The sequence below is a fragment of the Prionailurus bengalensis genome, chromosome B1 (genome assembly GCF_016509475.1).
Source record: "Prionailurus bengalensis isolate Pbe53 chromosome B1, Fcat_Pben_1.1_paternal_pri, whole genome shotgun sequence".
Classification (NCBI taxonomy): domain Eukaryota; kingdom Metazoa; phylum Chordata; class Mammalia; order Carnivora; family Felidae; genus Prionailurus; species Prionailurus bengalensis.
In genome coordinates, this window is record NC_057344.1 from 43,785,751 (window position 1) to 43,809,355 (window position 23,605).

The window sequence follows — 23,605 nt, forward strand, 5'->3', positions numbered from 1 at the left end:
ACTCAGGAACTAACTTGTCTATTGAGTAGGTCTTCACCTCATGTAGACATTCTTTTTATCTTGCCTGCCTTGTCTCACCCTACTTTGAACCACCATGGCTCCCCATTGCACCACCACCCATGCCCCACAACCTCCCACCCACAGAGACATCTCTTCTATGTTTCAGCTAATGTGTTCAGGTCTGAATTGTTTGAGAGAGAAGGATGGGGAAATAACAATACAGAGGAAAGAAGGAGGAGGAGAAGAAGGGGGAGCCAAGGAAACAAGCTTTCTTTAATTTTTGAAGAATATGTGTCCTATGTATGGAACTCTAGGTTGTCAGTTTCTTCCATTTAGAACAGTAAATATACTGTTCTACTATCTCTGGCCCTTATTGCTTCAGGGGAAAAAAATCTTCTATCATTCATATCTTTGTCCCCCTGTTTTCTATTGGCTTCTTTCATTACTTTCTGTTTATCTCAGCACTTTGATTACAATATACCTAAGTGAATTTTCTTTGCAATGATTCTGACTTGGGTTCACTTTGGAATTGTAAGTCAATATTTTTCCCTAAATTAGGGGATTTTTCAGCCATTATTTCTTTTATTTTTTATCTCATTCTCAGTGTCCTGAAATTTCACTGATAGTTACATTAGATTATTTGATATCTCCTAGTGTCCCTGATACCCTGCTCATTTTTCTTTAATCTTTCTATTTGTTCTTTAGTTTGGATTTTTTTTGGGGGGGGGGGTCATCTTCATGTTCATTGACTCTCTTCTGCCATATTAGCCTGCTTTTAACTCTAGCCAGTGAAACTTTCATTATTGGTTTTTAGTTCTATAATTTTTTAGTTCTATAACTTCTATTTGGTTATAATTTAAATTTCTAAGATTTTTTCTCTTTACTCACAAAGAACATATTTTTCTTTAATTCTTTGATGATAAATAGTGGAACATAATTCATAGCAGCTTTATTTTTAACAGCAAAATGTTCAAAAAAAAAAAAAAAACCCAAATCCCCTTTAAAAGGTGAATGATTAAACAAACTCTGCATGGTTATACTACAGTTAAAAAATGGTTAACCATGGTTAAAGATGTTAAACAAACTCTAGGCAGGACCTCTCAGCTGGTAGAAAGACCAACAGAAACATTGTTCTCTACATAACATAAGTTCTCTACAGTTAAATCCATCCAATGGAACAATACTCAGCAATAAAAAGGAATGAAATATTAATACATACAACAATCTAGATTGACCTCAAAGGCATTATGTTTAGTGAAAAAAGGCACTCTCGAAAGTATATACTTTATGATTCCATTTTTTAACATTCCTGAAATGGCAAAACTACACATGGAGAACAGATAAGAGGTAGCCAGGGGAAGAAGGAATCAGGCTAGAGTTGGGAGTAGGTACAGATACGAACAGGCAGCAGCAAGGATTTTTTATGATGATAGAACAGTTCTCTATGTTAATTGGGGTGGTGTTTACAGAAATCAATAAATGGGATAAAATTGCATAAAACTACACAAATACACACATACACAAATGTGGTTAAAAATGGTGAAAACTGGGGTTGCCTGGTGTCTCAGTCAGTTAAATGTCCAACTCTTGATTTTGGCTCAGATCATGATCTTCACAGTCATGAGCTCAAGCCCCTACTTAAGGGGCTTAAGATTCTCTCAAGAAATTTAATTTAATTTAATTTAATTTAATTTAATTTAATTTAATTTAAAATGGTGAAAACTCAATAAAGTCTTTAATCTAGTTAATGCATCAGTGTCAGTGTCCTAATTTTTATATTGCACAATAGCTACATAAGATGTCACCTCTGAGGGAAACTGGGTGAAAATACATGGAGCTCTTTACACTGTTTTTACAACTTCCTGTCAGTTTATAATTATTTCATAATAAAAATTTAAAAATAAATGAAATATAATTTAAATCTTGTACCATACAAAAGAATTATATAAAGTTGAAATAGATCATAGTTCTAAATGTAAAACCTAAAATTAAAAGGCTTGTAGGAGAAAACTTTTGCAACTTTAGATTAGACAAAGATTCCTTAAATGTAACACCAAAAAAACATAACCCATAAAAAACACAGCTAGGGTGATTAAAGATAAGCTACAGGGGCGCCTGGGTGGCGCAGTCGGTTAAGCGTCCGACTTCAGCCAGGTCATGATCTCACGGTCTGGGAGTTCGAGCCCCGCGTCAGGCTCTGGGCTGATGGCTCAGAGCCTGGAGCCTGTTTCCGATTCTGTGTCTCCCTCTCTCTCTGCCCCTCCCCCGTTCATGCTCTGTCTCTCTCTGTCCCAAAAATAAATAAACATTGAAAAATAAAAAAAGATAAGCTACAGACTGGGAGAAAATATCTGCAAATCATATATCTGATAAAAGACTTGTATCCAGAATATATGAAGTACTCTCAAACCTCAAAAATAAGAAAACTACCCAATTTTCAAAACGGGGAAGAAAGCTGAACAGACAAATCATCAAAAAAGATATACAGATAGCAAATAAGCACATGAAAACATGTTCAACATTACTAGTCACTAAAGAAATGCAAATTAAAACCTCAGTGATGGACTACTTCACCCTTAATAGAATGTCTACAACTGAACAGATTGACCATATGAAGTGTTGGCCAGGGTGTGAAAGAACGACAACTCTCATGGTGATAGTGTGGATGTAAAATGGTACAAACACTTTGGAAAACAGTTTGAAATTTTCTTGAAAAGTTATACACCTATCATATGACTCAGTCACTCCACTCCTAGGTATTTACCCAAGAGAAGTGAAAACAGAAGTCCATATGAAGACTTGTATGTGAATGTTCACAGCAGCTTTATCTGTTAATAGCCAAAGACTGGAAATAGCCCAAATGTACATGAACGGATGAAAAGATAAACCAACTGTGGCATATCCATACTACTCAATGATAAACAACAATAAGGAATGAGCTACTGACACAGTAGCAATATGGATGAATCTCAAAATAATTATGCTGAGAGAATGGAGCTAGGCAAAAAGGAGTCATTCTATGAAATTCTAGGAAATGCACCCTGATGTATAATGACAGAAAGGAGAAAGGTGATTGCCTGAGGATAGGGGAACAGAAGGGGTGGGAAGAAAGGATTACCAAGGGTCACAAAGAACTTTTTGGGATAATTACATGTTTAATATCTTGATTATGGTGATAGTTTCATACATGTATACATGTGTCAAAACTTACCAACCTGTATGTTTTAAACATGTGCAGCCTATTGTTGACCAAGTGTTCACAATTGCATGTTTCTTACTCTTTTCTCTATCTTGACCAAACTTAACTAAGGCTTCTCTCTTTCCTATAGGCCTCTGAGCTCTGCTTGTCCCTACAGAAAAAGTGGAGCACCCCCACCTTATCAGCTTCTCCTGGAAATCAGCTGACCACAAAGAACACTATCAGACCGGTCATTTCCCCTTGCTTATCTAACTTCCTCTTAAAAGATTCTGTTTATCTCTACTTCCCCCACCTTGACCCTTTAAAAGAAAAGCCTTTTCTTATTTGATTTTGAGATGCTTCCAGATTTTTCAGATCAGGGCACTGTCCTTGTTACAACAGTCTTTATTCTGAATAAAGCCTTTCATTATCTAAGACCAAGTTTGTTTGTTTTTTAACATTGTATTCAATTACACTTCAATAAAGCTGTTAAATTGTTTCAAAAACACTGTGTAAGACAGATGGCTTCATAAAAGATTAAAGAATGAAGAAATAGACTGCAAGGAATTTTGTTTATGATAAAAGTATAATTTTAAATGATTATGTAATAACTGATCACAAGTGGATAAAAGTTAATACCCTAGCTTATTCCACATGCCCCCTTCAATTAAAAAGCTAAAAGAAAAATTTTCAATTAAAAAATACTAAAAGAAATTATGGAGGGGTTATGCTGATAATCTTGAAATAGGAGTACTACAAGCCTAGTCAAAATACAAACTTCAGAAAATCCTAAGGAAAAAAATTGATAAATCTTCCTTCATTTAAATTTCAAATTTCAACCTAATAAAATACACCCTATGAAAAGCTAAATATCAAGAGTGAACCTAAGGCAAACCAAGAAACAGACTCTTTACTATAGAGAACAAACTGATGGTTACCAGAGGGGAGGTGGGTGGGGGGTGGATGATAAAGGTGATGGGGATTGTGGAGGACACCTGTGAGGAGCACAGAGTGTTGTATGAAAAGTGCTGAATCTCTACATTTTACACCTGAAACTAATATTAACTAACTAAACTAACTAGTTAGTTTAAAATTTAAACTAGTTACTTTAATTAAAATTTAAACCAGTTTAATTAAAATTAACTAAACTAATATTAACTAACTGTAATTTAAATAAAAACTTAAAAAATAAATGAACAGAAAAGGAAATCAAAAGAAAAATTGTAAACTAGAAAAGAATTAAGAAAACACAAAATAGAAATGAACTAAAAATTATAACTAAAAAGTACAGACTGGGGGGAAAAAAGAGTAAACCCTAATGTAAACTTTGGGTGATAATGACGTGTCCGTGCAGTCCTCAACTGTAACAACTGTACCTGGGCTGCAGGATAGGGAAGGGCTGTGTGTGTAGTGGTATATGGGGACTCTCAGTACTTTCCATTCCATTTTTCTGTGACCCTAAAACTGACCTAAAAGATAAAGTTGAATAATTTTTTAAAAGCTAAATGGTAAGCTATAGAGGAGAAATATTAAAACATATACCAAACAAAAGACTTTGCCCACAATACATGAGTTCCTAAAAATCAATTTCAAAGAATGACTAACCCAACAGAAAAATTGACAAGGGATGTAAAATGGTAATTCTTAGGGAGAAAAAAAATATGTATATAGTCTCCAAACATATGAAAAGGTTAAAAACTGAAACAATATCTTCTTACTTTTCACCCATCAAAATTAAGAAAAAATTTATTATTCTTTGCTGGCAAGACTATACACGGCACTGAATGCCATGATACACCATTGGTATAAGTGCAAATTGACACAGCCTTTTTGTAGGAAATTTCATAACCACTAATAAAATTTTAAAGCACATAACTCTTCAATTCAGTAATTCTACCTTTATGTAATTATCTTAGAGAAATACTTGTATATATGCACATGGGATGTGTATAAGGATGTACTGTTTGCAACAGGAAAATATTAATTACAATAAGTAAATGTCCATTAATGGTCCATTATGGTTCAAAAAATCATATAACATTCTTTATAGGAATACTAATTATAGTAGATTAAAGGGTAGATTAAAGGATTATGCCTACATGAGGTAATGACATGGAAAAATCTCTAAGATACAGTAATGGGGAAAAAATCTGCATACAACATATTGTCTGATTTCATTTCTGAAGAAAAATAAAATCCTAAAATAGGCCAAACTATTTACAAATATACATTATATGTATACTTGTATAAATGTATAAAGTCTGAAAAGAAATACACTGAACTTTGAAGAATGATTACCAATGCAGAAGGAAGTTTAAAAATTTATGGGGAAGGGGAGTCTGGGTGGCTCAGTCAGTTATCTTGATTTCAGCTCAGGTCATGATCTCATACTTTGTGGGTTTGAGCCCCTCATCAGGCTCTGCACTGATGGGCACGGAGCCTGCTTGGGATTCTGTCTCCGTCTCTGCCCCTCATTTGCTGGCTCTCTCTGTCTCTCTCTGTCTCTCTCTCTCAAAAATAAATAAATAAACATTTTTTTTTTAATTATGGAGGAAATAAAGATCTGAAAGGAGAATTTTGCTTGAACTTAATATTTGCAACTATTGTACCACGAAAAAAATCTGTTGATATTTGAGAGGGAGGTGGTGTTCCTTTTTAAAGAGTAATTCTGGGGGCACCTGGGTGGCTCAGTCAGTTGAGCGTCCGACTTCAGCTCAGGTCACAATCTCGCGGTCCGTGAGTTTGAGCCCCGCGTCAGGCTCTGGGCTGATGGCTCAGAGCCTGGAGCCTGCTTCCGACTCTGTGTCTCCCTCTCTCTCTGCCCCTCCCCCGTTCATGCTCTGTCTCTCTTTGTCTCAGGGATAAATAAATGTTAAAAAAAAAAAAAAAATTTTTTTTAAAAAGAGTAATTCTGTAGTGTGAAATCTTAAGAAGCAAATATAGACCATTTCAATAAGTGTGGTAGTGAAGTGGACAGTTGGGAGAAAGCAAAAGATCTATAACACTTTAAGAACAAAGATCTGGGGCGCCTGGGTGGCGCAGTCGGTTAAGCGTCCGACTTCAGCCAGGTCACGATCTCGCGGTCCGTGAGTTCGAGCCCCGCGTCGGGCTCTGGGCTGATGGCTCAGAGCCTGGAGCCTGTTTCCGATTCTGTGTCTCCCTCTCTCTCTGCCCCTCCCCCGTTCATGCTCTGTCTCTCTCTGTCCCAAAAATAAATAAACGTTGAAAAAAAAAAAAAAAAAAAAAAAGAACAAAGATCTGAGAATGGCTGGAAAGGGGAAGAGCTTGGTCAGCCCAACAGTATAACGTTAATTTAGAAATTAAACATAATCTTTTTGGCCTTATTTTCCTCATTTGAAATGAGAGTATGAAAAATACCAATCTCTTAGGGTTATTGTGAGGATTTTACCATGTAAAACACTTAGTAGAAGTCCCTGACATTCAGCAATAGTGCAATGAAGGCCTGTCCCAAGATCTTCATAAAATACGCGGTGTCTTTCCAGAGCATGAAGTCATCTGGCAAAAGCCAGATATGGTCAGATATAAAAGAAGAAGAAGAAGTGGAAAGGATGAAAAATATTCACCATATTACACACCTAGTTACCAGCTTGCACACCATTAACAAATTTCTTCAGAATTTAATGCAAGGCCTAGGAGGAAACGACTTACACAGGCCACTTTGAGAGGAGAATGGCTAAGATACAGAACAATCAATGATAAAGACAGGCATGGGCTTATGGCACCAAGTGTGGATAACAGGTCTGATAGAGCTAGAGACCGGTAGGCACAACACCGAAGGTTAATAAAGGGGAATGCTAATTTAAATAGCAAGGATTTTGTTACTGAAGGACTATGGAATATGGATTGGCTTCAATTTAGTATTAAAATGAATCCAACTGAATAAACATTTCTGCAATGGCAGTGCCAGAATACTGAAAGCTGACAAATCAAGAGCCAAGTGAAAAAGTGATTAGCTCTTCAAAGTAAATAAATGACCTAATAACCATAACAGATATGGTAGAAGCGAGCAAAAAATACAAGAATAAACACGGTGCTTTACTTGACATCAAAACAGATGATACCATTAGTTATGCTCTGGGAAGGAAGAGATGACCAATCCCAGGAATATATCCCCACAAGCAAAATGAATCTTCACTGGCCACTAAATTTCACTAACTCCTATGTCCATTGCCCAAAGCAAGCTGTTCCATCTTTTTCCAAATCCTAAGGTAATTTCACAAAGCAAAAATCGAAAATTAAACTGACCTTTGGAGTACCACAGTCACACTCTTCCCCAGGATCCACCAATTTATTACCACAGAAGGGAGCACTATAGGCTTCATCAGGCTTTGGAATATTAAGAAGGCAGTTTCCTCCTTTATTTAAAGTTAACTTCTCAAAGTCCTCTGCACTGCAACTGCTAAAGTTTCTGGAACCTCTACAATAAACATTAAGAAAAAGATCTTATGTCATGGTGATATTCATTTTGAAATTTTAAATCATGTCCTCAACCAACAAGAAGAGAATATTTTAAATGGCAGAAAATGAGCTACCAAAAATAGAAATGAGAATTTATATATCTATTTCTAATAAATATAGTACATTATTTCAGTTACTACATAATAATTCACTCTTTTGGTGATAATATATTAGACTTTCATGAAAATACTTTCCAAACATATCATTTACGTTAATATATAAAATCATAAGAGACCTGAGAAATTATCTAGTCCTATCTAAAATTCAGTTTTATTTACCTTCCATAGTAAAAGTTCCTCAAATATTTGAAACTAGCTATATATTTCCCCAATCTTTTTTCACTCTACAGGATAGCATTATTTTGTTCTCCTCACTCTAACTTATAGGGAGCTATGCGAAAATAATGGGAATGGGCATTCGAGTGAGGGTGCATGATAGCCATCGAGCAGCAGAATAGTGCAGAATTTCTGCTACAGTTTGAGATTTAAATACCTTATGATAACTCCTGAGAACCCTGGTTAATACTCTGAAGGCTACATGGGCTTCTACAAAAGGTCCACCTTGAGCTACCCATGTGATATTTATACAATTGTATGCAATTTTCATGGATTCTATAAATTGTTGGGTTTTTTAGTTACTGGTTTACTCAACAACTCTAAAATATATTCAGACACTCCTACTGCCTATTTTCATTCTTGAAGATTATGGAGAAACACACCCATACATACACCAAGGATCTTTGAGAAATCCAAGTCCCATTAAAATTTTATCAGGGGCATTTGGTGCCCTGAAAGAATCTCTTTCATGAGTTTGAGCAGTCGTGCCAAAAGTAGCAGTAGAAATGAAAACTGTGTTGCATTATAGTTATTGAGGAGGAAACCCTGTCTGTGCTGGCTCTTTTGTACATCCAAGGAATCTAAGACACAGATCCTTTCTGTGAGACTTTGTGTTTTAGATATACATGTTATACTCTTTTTTGCTAACTGGCCCAGTTTCCAGAGAAGTAAATAGTCCTGGCTCTTGGCTCTTGAGAATAGAAAGCAGTCTGCCTAGACATTTCGGTACCATTAACTACTATTTGACAAAAAAAGTCTTTGAATGTGGGGTTACCAAACTGACCAGCAGACAAAGAAAGGAGAAAGAACATAAATGGTCAACTGTCTATTACAAAAAAATTAGCAAAGGCAATATTTTGACTCACATAGAAAGAAAACATCAGCCACAAGGCTACTGACAATAACAAAAAAGCTTGTTTTCTGTATTGTTTTTCTCACTACTCTCTGATTAAGGATATTATGAGGAGGAGTCCTTTTGTATAATATCGCTCATTTAACAAGTATTTGCTGAACCTTATTATGTACAAGGCACTCTTCTCTTGTGCAAGGGATGAAACAGAACAACGCAGACAAAAATCCTCACCTTTATAAAGGTGACTTCTAGTGAGTGAGACAAACCATACACATAATAAGTAAACTGGATAGTATACACAAAGTGAGAAGTGCCATGGGGGAGAAGAAGTGAGAAGATGAAGGGAGTGACCCAGGCCCCAGGGTGGAGGGAAGGGGCTGGGGGGGGGGGGGGAGGAAACAGTCGTTTTTAAAAGAAAGGACAGGCATTTCAAACACCGTGAGAACCAAATCAAAACTGGTTATCTGGGAAAAGAACCTCACACCAGGAGGGAATAACAAACGCAAAAGCCCTGGCGGCAGGAAGCAGTAAGGAAGCCCGTGGGGCTGGAATGGAGTGAGTCCATGAGGGCATGAGTAATGAGAGAAGCAATCAGCACAGGTGAGAATAAGCCACTGTAAGACTCTTACCTTTTACTATGAGTGAAATGAGGAATTTAGGGGGATGATACAATGGAAAGTAGTGAGCAGGAGTAAAACGATTTGACTTGTGTCTTAATAGGATCACCATGGCTGCTATGTTAAGCAGGAAGAACAAACAAGAGGCTCTTGCAGAAAATCACCCAACAGATGATGATGAGCCAGCATGACAGCAATGGAAGCAGTAAGAAGCGTTTGCATTATTTACATGTTTTAAAGGAACAAACAGCCCGCAAGATGAGGAATGTGAATACAAAGAGAGAAGTCAAGGATGACTCCAACTTTGTGTCCTCATCTATGAAAAGGAAGGAGTCGCCCTTAAATGATACAAAGAAGAGCAGGTTTGGGGAAGGACAATAGGAGTTTGGGTCTAACAGTCATCAGGTGAAAATTTCAAGAGTAGCAGTATCTAGTAATTATCTGATAAACAAAGAAAACTTCCATTTACTTATTTTTGTTTCCATAGGAGACTTCAATTTAAACAGATTTGTAGGGGCGCCTGGGTGGCTCAGTTGGTTAAGCATCTGCCTTTGGCTCAAGTCGTGATCTCACGGTTCATGAGTTTGAGCCCCACATCGGGCTCTCCGTTGTGTGCACAGAGCTGGCATCAGATCCTCTGTCCCTCTCTCTCTCTGTGCCCCTCCCTCACTTGTGCACTCCCTCTGTCTCTCTCTCTCTCAAAAATAAATAAAAACTTAAAAAAAAAAACAGATTTGTGACCGCTTTTTATTTCCTATTGTTGATCTTTATATGGTAAGTACCTCACCGGCCACATAGTATACATACAACGTTTTCTGGAAGAATACATTAATCAGCCAATAGCCACAAAAATTTTGCAGACACGTGTATATTTCTACACTTGAGTCCCTAATTCTAATCTACATAAAGCCTACCACTTTGAAACAGGTTATTTTTTAAATACGCCTCCTACTTAGTGGTTTGGACACAGTTTCTCACAAATACAATGCTTAAAATGTTTGATCCTAAAGCAACCTATTAAAAAAAAAATCTTTGGGGCGCCTGGGTGGCGCAGTCGGTTAAGCGTCCGACTTCAGCCAGGTCACGATCTCGCGGTCCCGGAGTTCGAGCCCTGCGTCAGGCTCTGGGCTGATGGCTCAGAGCCTGGAGCCTGTTTCCGATTCTGTGTCTCCCTCTCTCTCTGCCCCTCCCCCATTCATGCTCTGTCTCTCTCTGTCCCAAAAATAAATAAACGTTGAAAAAAAAAATTAAAAAAAAAAATCTTTTTCTCCACAATGAAGCTGACTAGAGTACTGAAAAGGATTAACAAAATCATAAGCATTTCTCATGCATTTTACCTGATGGAGATAGTAACAAACATCCCCATATTGCTTGTCAGTAATGCTCTAGGGGCTATAAGGAAGATATTTTTCTCCTAGTCATCCCTGGATGGCACCTACAGTAATAAGGATGATCTTTCTCCTGATACTTGGCTTGAATAGCAACTAAAGTATTCATATTCTCTACATATCACCTCTGGGTGCGAGGGTATCAATCTCCTCATCTCTTTTTTCACATCTAAGCAAGTTTTCCAAAACTGCATCAAAAGGAGATGGATGTGACTGACAAGGATGGAAATAGTCTACCAGAATATGACACACACACACCCCAAAAAGAAACTATCATTTAGAACATTCTTTCTATGAGTGATCTTGAAGTAATCAGAACACAGTTCCACCATCATCATCCTAATCCTCACAACAAAAGAGCAGAAGTCCTAAAAGAGGGCTCTAAATGATGTCACTTAATTAGATTTTTTAAAAAGAGTACCCTGATTGTGGAGGCTTTCTGAAGTAGGTGGCATTGAAGGGCATAGTTAAGAAAACCGTTTCTCTAGAAAAGTATCTCTCAGGAGGAGTACTTCATACTTCTAGGAATCTAAGAGCAGTATGTGAGAAAAATCCTACCAGCCCCACCTCAAAATACCTTAATAATAACAAAAATCATATTACACAGTTTGTTACCCACTTTTTAAACAGAACTGGCTCCAAATGACTGAATTATCTGGAAAAAAAAATTGAATATCTCTATCACTTGCATCTAAAAAAGGCCTAACTTATAATGAACATTCAGTTCATGTTTATTTTACTACACAGGATATGAAGTAGAAGTTGGGAAATCTATTCTCAAAATAAGACTTGAAGGGTGCCTGGGTGGCACAGTTGGTTGGGCGTCCGACTTCGGCTCAGGTTATGATCTCGCGGTCTGTGGGTTCAAGCCCCATGTTGGGCTCTGTGCTGACAGAGCCTGCTTCAGATTATGTGTCTCCCTCTCTCTCTAACCACACCCCCCATTCCCCACTCATGCTCTGTCTGTCTCTTTCAAAAGTAAACATTAAAAAAAATTTTTTTTAAAGATTTGATATCATAACCCTTCTTCTCAAGTTATTCTTACCGAAAATTGTTCAAACACATTGATCAACATATTACCAAAATATAACATGAAGACACAAAATACCAAGAACCACACACACACACACACACACAAATTAAAAGAAACTATGAGAAAAAAAAAAAAGATACAACCCAATAGTCTCCAGATACTAGAATTATCAAACAATAACCAAAACACCCCACTTATGGCCAAGGAAAAAAATGACAAGCTTGAAAATTTCAGCAGGGAAATGAAATCCACAATAGTAACACAGCAGGTATGAAAAAGAACCAGACAGAAATTTGGCAACTGAAACATAATAAACAAAATTAAGAATTCAATGGATAGATTTCACAACAGGCTAAATACAAATAAAGATACGTTCAGTGAATTGAAAGGTGTCAGAAGGAATTATCCAGAAAGAAACACAAAATGATGAAAACTATATAAGAAAATTTAGGAGACAGGATGTTGTGAGGTCTTATACACAGTGAACAAGAACCACACAAGAAGGAAAGGAAATATGCATGAACACTATGCACAGAGGCAATATGTGAAGAAGCAGTTATGGAAAACATAACGGCTAAGAATTTATCACAATTTATGAAAAATGTCAAACCTCAAACTTTAAAACTCAAAAAAAAAAAATCCTAAGCAAGACATGAATGCATATGTGGGTGTGTCAATGTGCACGCATGATATTTTTTTTCTCTTTCCACAACTTCAATGTTAGTGAACCTTAAAAAAAAGAGAGAGAAAATTATGAAAGTAGCCAAAAGTAAGTAGATAAATCTACTTCAATAAAATTACATTTAGTAATAGCTGACATCAACAGCAACAGAGAGGCCAAAAGAAAACAGAATAATACCAATATGCTAAGAGAAAATAACTGATAATCTAGAATTCTATATTCAACAAAAATGTTCTCAAGAAAGAAAGAGAAATAAAGACGCCCTCGGCGGGGCGGGGGGGTCACTAAGAAACAAACTAGTAAAAGAAATTTTAAAAGGGTTTTTCAGGGTAACTAAAATATGATACTAAATGGTAGGCAGAGATGCAAGAGAATCAAAGAGTAATGGAAGTGATTACTATGTACGCAAATCCAAACAAACAGTAATGACAATGTTCATTAAACAATGGTAATAATACACGTCTGACACATATCTATATATAAGTCAGGAAGTGGATAAAGTCAAACTGCTCTAAAGTCCTTGCACTGTGTAAGGAAGGATATGGTTTAATATTAACCATCATAAATCATGGACATGTGCTGTAATAACTTCTAAAACAAAATAAAAAAGTATATAACTTCCATTCTAATAGAGGGAAAATAATGAACATAAAAACACATTATCAATTCAAAATAAACAAAATAGAAGATTTTTTTAAGAACATAAAAGTGAGGGGCGCCTGGGTGGCTCAGATGGTTGAGCGTCCGACTTCAGCTCAGGTCATGATCTCGCAGTCTGTGAGTTCGAGCCCCGCGTCAGGCTCTGTGCTGACAGCTCAGAGCCTGGAGCCTGCTTTGGATTCTGTGTCTCCCTCTCTCTCTGCCCCTGCCCCACTAATGCTCTCTCTCTCTCTCTCTCTCTCTCTCTCTCTCTCTCTGTCAAAAATAGACATCAAAAAAAATTTCTTAAAAGAATATAAGACAGTAAAACACATAAGATGGCAGATTTAAACCCAAATACTGCATTTCATTAATTCTAAAACACATTCTTCACATATTTAAAATACTCTGAAATTGAAGTTCATCTAACAAAGTATTAATTGACACCATTTTCATTTCTTTTTGTAGAGGGAATTTTTATTTTTTGAAACAGAGAGAGAGAGCATAAACAGGGGGAAAGGGCAGAGGGGCAGAGAGGGAGAGGGAGAGGGAGAGGGAGAGGGAGAGGGAGAGGGAGAGAGAGAGAAAGAGAGAGAAAGAGAGAGAAAGAGAGAGAAAGAGAGAGAAAGAGAGAGAAAGGGAAAGAGAGAGAATCTTAAGCAGGCTCCAATGCACAAAGCATGGAGCCCCACACAGGGCTCAATCCCACAACCTTGGGATTATGACCTGAGCCAAACTCAAGAGTTGGCCACCTAACCAACCAAACCACCCAGATGCCCCTCCATTTTTTCTTTCTTAGTGGTATGTAAATAATGGTGTAGCTTATATCCAATTGCATTTACATTTAAATAAATACAGTACATTACTAATCACATTAAACATAATGCAATGTAATTAAATGATACAATTGAGAGATAAATATTGTCAAGCTGGATTAAAAAGTAAAACCTAAATATATGTTGTTTAGAAGCATATATCTAAAATATAAAGATAAAGTTCAAAGTAAAAGATATACAAAAAATATATATATTTCAGACATGAAAAAAAATCTAGGAAAGCTAAATTATTATCAGATAAAACTGACAGTCTAACCAATAAAAAAAGGAAATGAAGGCATACAGATTGAGAAGAAATAAAACTGTCTGTCATAAATGCTATGATTTTCTATGTAGAAAATCCAAAAGAATCAACAAAAAAATTTCTGAAACTAATAAGCAATTAAACCAAACTAATTAAAGCAATTAAAGGTTGTGGAACATAATAAAATGAATATACAAGTCAACTGCTTTCTTATATACCAGCAACAAACAACAGAATTTGAAATTAAATGCACAATAACATTTACATTAGCAAAAACAAAAACAAAACAAAACAAACACTTAGGTATAAGTTGAATAAAATCTGTACAAGATCTACGGAGGAAAACTACAAAACTCTGATGGAAAAAAATAAAAAAGACCTACATAAATGGATTGATATCCCATGTTCAAGGACAGGAATACTCAATATTGTAAAGAAGTCCATTCTTCCCAACTTGATCTATAGACACAATGCAACCCCATTAAATCCCAGCCAGTTATTTTGTGGGTATCAACAAATTGATCTAAAGTTTATATGGAAAGACAAAAGACCCACAATAACTAACACAATATTGAAAGAGAACAAAATTTAAAAAGTAACACTATCTGACTTTAAGATTTACCAATACTCTACAGTAAATCAAGACAGCATGGTGTTGGCAAAAGAATGGACAAATGGATCAATGGAAGAGAATCAAGTCCAGACATAAACCCACACAAAGGATCCTTTGACAAAGGATCAAAGACAAGTTGATGGAGAAAGGACAGTCCTTAACCCAATAAAGAGTATCTGCTGCAGAGAAAGGGGAACACTCTTAAACTGTTGGTAGGAATGCAAATGGTGCAGCCACTCTGGAAAACAGGATGGAGGTTCCCCAAAAAGTTAAAAATAGAACTATCCTACAATCCAGCAATTGCACTACTAAGTATTTGCCCAAAGGATACAAAACTACTGATTTGAAAGGACACATGCACTCCAATGTTTATAGTAGCATTATCAACAATAGCCAAATTATGGAAAGAGTACAAATGTCCATTGACTGATGAATGGATAAAGATGTGGTGTGTGTATACACACACACACACACACACACACACACACACACACACACGTATAATGAAATATTACTCAGCCATCAAAAGGAATGAACTCTTGCCATTTGCCATGACGTGGATGGAGCTAGAGAGCATTACACTAAGAAAAATAAGTCAGCCAGAGAAAGAATATACTGTATGATTTCACTCATATGTGTTAAGAATCAAAACAGATGAATATGGTTGCGGGGGGAGAGGCAAACCAGAAAATAGTCTCTCAACTATAGAAAACAAACAGGGTTACTGGAGGTCAGATAGGTGGTGGGATGGGTTAAGTGGGTGATGGGTATTAAGGAGGGCACTTGTTAGGATGAACCCTGGTGCTGTATGTAAGCAATGAATCACTAAATTCTACTCCTAAAACTAATATTACACTGTATGTTAACTAACCAGAATTTAAATAAAAGCTTTAAAAAGAAAAGAAAGAGTATGTACAAAATCTTTACCAAACATTATATTTAATGGTAAAATGTTTAAAGCTTTCCTTTTGATATCACTGTATGGTGACAGATGGTAATTACACTTGTGTAATGTATAGAATTGTTGAATCACTATGTTATTATATACCTAAAACTAATATAACATTGTATGTTAACTATTTTGTTAAAAAAATAAAAAAAGAATAAGACAAAGATGCACATCACCACCACTTCTATTTGAATATTGTACAGGTAATAAAAGTAAATAAATAAAAGTTATATAAGGATTGGTAAGGTAGAAACAAAACTTCATTATTTCCAGATGATATGATTATATAAGTAAAAATCCAAAAGAATTTACAGGTGTGTAGCACTAATGTAAGAATGCAAAAACAAACAAACAAACAAAAAGAATGCAATGAGATGCTAGATGCAAAGTAAATATACAAAATCAATTCTATTTTTATACAAAAAATTAGAAAATTAACTTTTAAAAGAGACATCACCTACAATAGCATCCAAAAATATAAAGTATAGGAATAAACTAACAAAAGAAGTTTAAATCTCTGTAAAAATATAAGAGGAATTAAAGATCATGGACTTGAAGACTACTTATTGAAAATATGTTTAATTCTTCACCAGACTAAGCTAGAGATTTAATATAATATCAATCAGATGACAAATAAGACTTTTTGGTGGAATTGGACAAGTTAATTCTAAAATTTACATGAGGAAGCACAAATAGCCAAGACACTCTCAAACAAGTAGGTCAAAGTAGGAAAACTTGCTTTAATGAACCAATTATAAAACTGTGAAACTTAGGAAATTGTAGTACTGATGCAAATATAGACTAATTTACAAATAAAACAGAAGAGCCCAGAAACACACACATATTTGTGGACCCTTGATTTATGACAAAGGTGGCACTACAAAGTAGCAATGAAAGGGATATCTCTTTAACACATGGTGCCAATTCAACCAAGTATTCCTACTGGAAAAAAAACTTGACCTCTACCTTATACAATGTACAAACAGTAATGCTAAGTGGATTATAGACCTAAATATGAAGGTTAAAAGAAATAAGAGTCTGGAAGACAATACGCAAGAGTACCTCTGTGACATCAAAGTTAGGGAATAATTTCTTAGGTAAGACACAAAAAGCAATAGTCATAAAGGAATATATTGATATACATGACTACATTAAAATTATTAATTTTTCACTAAAAGTAACCAAAAAATTTATGAAGAACTTCTAACAAATCAATAAAGAAACTCAACCCAACAGATTGAAAAACAAAATCCAAACAGCCCATAAACAGGTGATCTAATCTAATCTTATTAGTAATCAGGAAAATGCAAAGTAAAAGGACATTAATATACCACTATACACCCAACTCATTAAAGTTTAAAGTAGATAATACCAATTGTTGGTGAGGTATGTAGTTAGCACTCACTGTAGCCCACAACACATCTCCTCCAGCCACCTCTGATTTCAGCAGTTATGGTGGACAACTCTCCACAACCCGTACCTCTAAGCTTTCTTTGAGTTGTAACTCAAATGTATACAGGAATTAAAATCCTAGAGGGGCAACCTTCAAACCAAAAGAAGATGGAAGCAACAAAAATGAAAATGTACCGCAGTTACCTGTATCAGGATGGACAAACATCACAAACACAATGTCAACTAAAAAAAGCCACACCAACAGGAAGCACACTTGTATAATTCTATTTATTTACTCTATTTAATCTATTCTATGATTAGAGCTTAAAACAGGCAAAAACTAATGTGTTTAGGAATACATACTTAGGTGGCAAACTGTAAAGAAAAGCAAAGAAATGATTGCCATAAAAATCAGGATAATGGTTAACTTTAGGGAAGAAGGTATGTTGGGGGGAAACTGCAAAAGGAACTTCTGAGGATGCTGCTAGAGACTTGATGTGGGTTGTTATACAAATGTTCACTTTATAAAAATGTGTTCATCTGTACATTTGTTTAGCTAGATTTTCTGTACGTGCTTTATTTTTCATAATAAAACTGGGTTTTTTTTAAGTTTCTTTACTTTGAGGGGGAGAGGCAGAGAGAATGAAAGTGTTCTTTAAAGTTTTTTTTCAATGTTTATTTTTTTTTGAGAGAGAGACAGAGAGAGGGTGACAGAGCACGAGTGTGCGAAGGGCAGAGAAAGAGGAACACACAGAATCCGAAGCAGGCTCCAGGCTCCAAGCTGTCAGCAGAGTCCAATGCAGGGCTCGAACTCACCAACCATGAGATCGTGACCTGAGCCAAAGTCGGACACCCAACTGACTGAGCTACCCAGCCGCACCTAAGTGTTCTCTAAAAAAGTACATCATTGAGTTCTATCAGAACAAGAAGGCCCAGCAGGAGTTATCCTTGGTGCTTCTCTTTCTAAAGTCAGGCTCAGTGGAGTCTAGTAAACTAGAAGGGTTTACTACTAGTAAACTACTGAGTCAGGACTGAGAAACCCTTTAAAAAAAAAGATGAATTTGCTCAACCTGATGGGGGTTATTAAAGATCAAAAAGCTGACACCAGAATATAGCTTTTATAGGAAGCAATCATCTAAAACAAAACAAAACACCCAGAATCCAAGATAAAGACCAGAGTAACAGGTAAACTTGGAAAGCAGGGCAGGCTTTCTTTAAAAATCAAAACAAAAATTAACAAGAAGATACAACAGAAAACACCACCATTAATAAATCTAGATTTATCGCCAACTGTGGAAGCAAGTAAGTCCATTTCAATTAGGAATAGGAATAGGCTAGAGTCACCTATCTAATGAGTAGTGCCCACCAGATCTTACAAAGTTAATCCAACACCATCTCCATTATATGTCCATTCTGCCCTCTTCCCAGAGTATTTCTCTGTTCAAAGTGGAAGTGAATACAATGTCATCTGGGATAGTTTACATTTTCCTTAGAAGAAGCAGGTTCCCCTTTATTCAGTAGTGAAGGTCTCACTTATTGTTCTTTTTGGGGAGTTGCAAAAACTTTTATTCTCCAAGATTTTATATTCCTAGATCTAGAAAGCAATGTTCCCTCATTAGAAGTCCTTTTGGACCAAGCCATTACAAGTGTTGCTCAGACCACAAACTCAAAGGGTCTATGTTTGCTACAGACTCAAATTTATCCTAATATTCCTAAAGTGTTTCTACACTAACCCTGTAAGCAATGATATCCAAAAATGACATTCCTTGCACAATCCTGCACCCAGTCCCAAACTGTCTCTTTAATATTTTGCTTTGCCTTAAGACCATGCTTAAGCCAGCTCCCATTTCAACCCTGTAAGCATAATATGTATCTGTTTCATATACAAAAGGTCAATAGTGAAAACAGAAGCTCAAGAGGTGAACATCTATTAGCAGTGGAATATTTATATTTATCCCATACTTATGTCTACAAGCTATAGCTCTGTCATAGAAGGTAAGTAAATTACAAACAAGACTTTTTCTCTTTTTACCCTGGGTAATTTTAACTTACTACACTAACAAATAAAATTACTTCTACAAGATCAATAGACTGTGTATAAATTCACATAATGACTCACTACACAATCATGCAACCTCCCAAAAGGCAAGGGCAACAACTGACAACTACTCCATATGTCCTAAAGTCTCTATTAGAATGCTAAACAAGTGTGAAACTATTAGGGCACCAGTAATAATGGGAAAACAAAGTCAGCACAATCCACTCAGATCTATACAAAATATGATCATTCAGTGAAAAGTTTTTAAAATAAATAAATCCACAATAAAATCAACATATAATATTTCAAGCATATATTATCAGTTCTCGAGAGTAAAGTCCAGGGAATACCAGCAAATAGCAACCTCTTAAATGGTCAATGCTTTTAATATTAATATTTATAATAGACTGGTACCTATACTTTTTCTAGAATACTTCTATTAAATAATATTGCTTTATTTCCTAACTAAAAAATTATTTATCAGCTCAGAGCAAAATCATTCAAAAGACAAAGAAAACCATCAGAAAAAAAATAAAAATGACCTGAAAGACTACTGCCAATAATCAGAGCCAGCTAAACATTTTGGCATACATCCAGTCTTTTTTCACATGTTCATATATTTTTAAAACAGGAATAATTCACACCATGATATTTCACATATTTTTTTTCACTTGGATAAATATATATTTTAACAAACGTATTATTGACCAGAGTGATTTACAAACCATCTTCTGCAGTACCCTAGAGTTTCTAAGAAGATGCCCTCAGGAGCCAGGGCTAACAAATACATTAGGCACAGTATGGCACAAAAACTCATGATAATTTCAATGGCCCACAAAAATGTTTTAAGTGAAATTTATTTTAAAATCAGAAGAAAAAAGGGAAATCACAATAATGAATATTTAATAATGAATCTAGGGCACCTGGGTAGCTTAGTTGGTTAAGCATCCAACTCTTCTTGATTTCAGCTCAGGTCATGATCTCAGGGTCGTGAGATTGAGCCCCATGTGGTGCTCTGCATTGGGCCTGGAGCCTGCTTGAGAGTTTCTCTCTCCCTCTCCCTCTGCTCCTCCCCTGTCCACACTCTCTCAAAAAAAAAAAAAAAAAGTAAGGTAAAATTAAAAATTTAAAAATTTAGAAACAAAAGAGAAGAAGAAAGGAAGAGAAGAAAGGGAAGGGAAGGGAAGGGAAGGGAAGGGAAGGGAAGGGAAGGGAAGGGAAGGGAAGGGAGGGGAGGGGAGGGGAGGGGAGGGGAGGGGAGGGGAGGGGAGGGGAGGGGAGGGGAGGGGAGGGAAGGGAAAGAAAAGAAAAGAAAAGAAAAGAAAAGAAAAGAAAAGAAAAGAAAAGAAAAGAAAAGAAAAGAAAAAGAAAGAAAAGACGGAATCTAGACTGGGTTATACCTGTCTTTATACCAATACAGTCTTATATTTAATTTTTAATCATTTTTAATGGAGGAAGGGACTCACAAAAGCAAAAGAGCCTAGGGCCCATGAAAATAATAAGGCAGCCTAGGGAATAGAGACAGCCACTAAGCAGTTAGAGAGGAGAGGGTGCTTCTCCTCCTCCCACTTCAACCAGAAAAAGTCATCTTCTATATTTTATACAATGGTCTTCTAGGTAAGAGTATAGTAGGGTGAAAACAAAGGAGGTGGCTTTCCCAGCTTAAAAAGAAAGTTTAAAATCCACTGTTTAAAAATATGACTTCTAGGGGCGCCTGGGTGGCTCAGTGGGTTAAGCGTCCAACTCTTGATTTCGGCTCAGGTCATGATCTCACGGTTCATGTGTTTGAGCCCCACATGGGGCTCTGCAATGACAGTGCAGAGCCTGCTTGTGATTTCTCCCTCTCTCTCTGCCCCTCCCCCACTCCTGCTCACTCTATCTCACAATAATAAATAAATATTATATATATATGTGTGTGTGTGTATTTATATATACATACACGTGTGTGTGTGTGTGTGTGTGTGAGTCTGTGTGACTTCTACTACTATACAGTGTTATATTAAATAGGGATTTCATGGTGAATTTAAACAATCTGGTGTTTTTTTGGACATGTGTAAGTTGTGTCCATGTTTTTATTGTTGAACAATGCATATGCATACTATTTGCCCACTGTCTGGTTATTCCCTTAGAACAATTCCAAAAATAAAGCTGCTGGCTAAGAAGTGTTTGGACACAAAAAAGGGTTTTGGACACAAATAACCAACCTGCTCCACAGAAAACCCGTACCAATTCTCATACCAAAAGTATATGAAGGTGCACTGATGACTTACATACCCTTCAAAAATAGGTATTAGTGCTAGATCTTTCCTGGTTTCACAGGTTAAAAACATATTATTTCATTGTTTTGATTTGCATTTCCTTGTTGCACAAATTTACTGGTCGTTTTATATTTATTTCTTTTATTATGAGCTACCTGATCATATCCTTTGTTCATCCATAAATTTGTGATATTTTTATTAAAAAAAAAATTCTCACAAATGTTTCAAATAGTATTTTTCCTATTTGCCCTTTCACTGTTTGAATTGTTTTTGACATACACAACTCTTCAGAGCCATAGATTTTGTCCTTTATAGTTTTTTGGGGGGAATGGGGAACAGAGAGCAGAAAAGTTTATGTTTAGAAAAACCCTTCTCCAAGATTACTATTTATTAAATGTTTTCTTATATTTCATTATACATTTGGAATTTATTTTAATGTATGATATATAGTAATTTCTTCCAAATTCTTAACACATTACCTCAGCCCCATTTACTGAATAACCCCATCTTTTAAAAAATGCCACTTTTGGGGTGCCTGGGTGGCTCAGTCAGTTTCGGTCACGTTCATGAGTTCAAGCCCCACATCGGGCTCTCTGCTGTCACACGGAGCCCGCTTTGAATCCTCTGTACTCCTCTCTCTGCCTCTCCCCTGCTCACATGTTCTATTTCTCTCTCTCTCGCTCTCTCTTAAATATAACTAAACATTAAAGAAATGGATAGGCTTGCATAAAATACAAGATTTAAAAAACAAATACAATAGTATTTCTGAGCTTTCTACTATGAGACTGTTGATACGTCTATCATGCTTAATATTGTACAATTCCCAAATATCATAATAGCTCATATCAAAAGCGTTCTTTAAGGATCTTCTTTTTCAGTATTTTCTTCACACTATTACAAAATTATTCTTCCAAGTTGACTTTAAATTTATTTTTGTCAATTTCTAGAATGAAAGAACTATATACATATCTGGAACTTGATTAGAATTACATTACATTTATGAATTAATTTCATAAAGACAGATACATTTCCAAAATTTAGTCTTCTCATAAACGAACACTGACTTTACTCAAATTATGTATTTGGACTTTAAGTAAACTTCTGTGTGTTCTTTAAAGAAGTACTGCATATTTCTTATTAAGTTGATCCCAAGATATTCAGAATTTTTGGCAAATAAAGTTTTTTCTAATGTTTTTCAAAATAGTTATAACTGGTTTATTAGAAATCTACTTATGACTATGTTTCTAATATTTGATTTCCTTACTTTTCAAAACTAGACAATCATATAACATCATTAACTACCCCTTCTTTTCATATATTTATTCCTAAATCTTTTCCTTATTCATTGTACCAGCTAGAAAATCCAAACCAAAATAAAGTAATAGTACTGATAGTATCATGTATACTCAATATTTTATGGTTTCCCCTCTAATATTATCCCCACCCTTCTCCACTGTTCTATGCTTAGGAGATTGTACAGACTGCATCCAATGATACATGGCCAATAAGAGGCACTGGCAGAGATAAGTTGGTACGAGAATAAGGCTGATTATTCTTATGGGTCCCACTCTATCAGGTTCACCTGATGTTGGTAGTTTCCCTCTACTTCAACTCCTAAAGGGTCAGTCTCCACAGTCCCCCAACAGCCCCCTCCTGCTATATCTTCTACATTCCTACCAGTTTGCACACTTAAGGTATCCCCCGAAAACAACTTCTTGCTGTTCTCATGGGGAAAACCATATATTACCTTATATATTTGAGATCATCTTATGTTCATGGTGAAGTTTTAATATGCAGTAAGTTTTAAAGGTAATATTCATAATACCATTTTATTCAAAATACTATATAATTACCTTAGACTTTAGGTCTCTAATACAAGATTTACTCAGGAAAGTGTTTTTATTATTTTTTTAAAATGTTTACTTACTAATTTATTTTGAGAGAGAGGGCAAATAGGGGAGGAGCAGGAAGAGGGAGGCAGAGAATCCCAAGCATGCTCTGCACTGTCAGTGCAGAGCCCAACACAGGGCTCAATCCCACGAAGGGTAAGATCATGACCTGAGCCAAAATC

At 35.9% G+C, this 23,605-nt stretch overlaps 1 protein-coding gene across 1 annotated transcript in view; it reads right to left on the minus strand.

Annotated features, from left to right (window-relative positions):
* Positions 1 to 23,605, minus strand: part of ADAM9 (ADAM metallopeptidase domain 9) — a 145,732-nt gene that overhangs the window by 69,910 nt on the left and 52,217 nt on the right. The window contains 1 exon segment of the mRNA XM_043563717.1: positions 7,445 to 7,616. Coding sequence (XP_043419652.1) covers positions 7,445 to 7,616 — 172 coding nt within the window.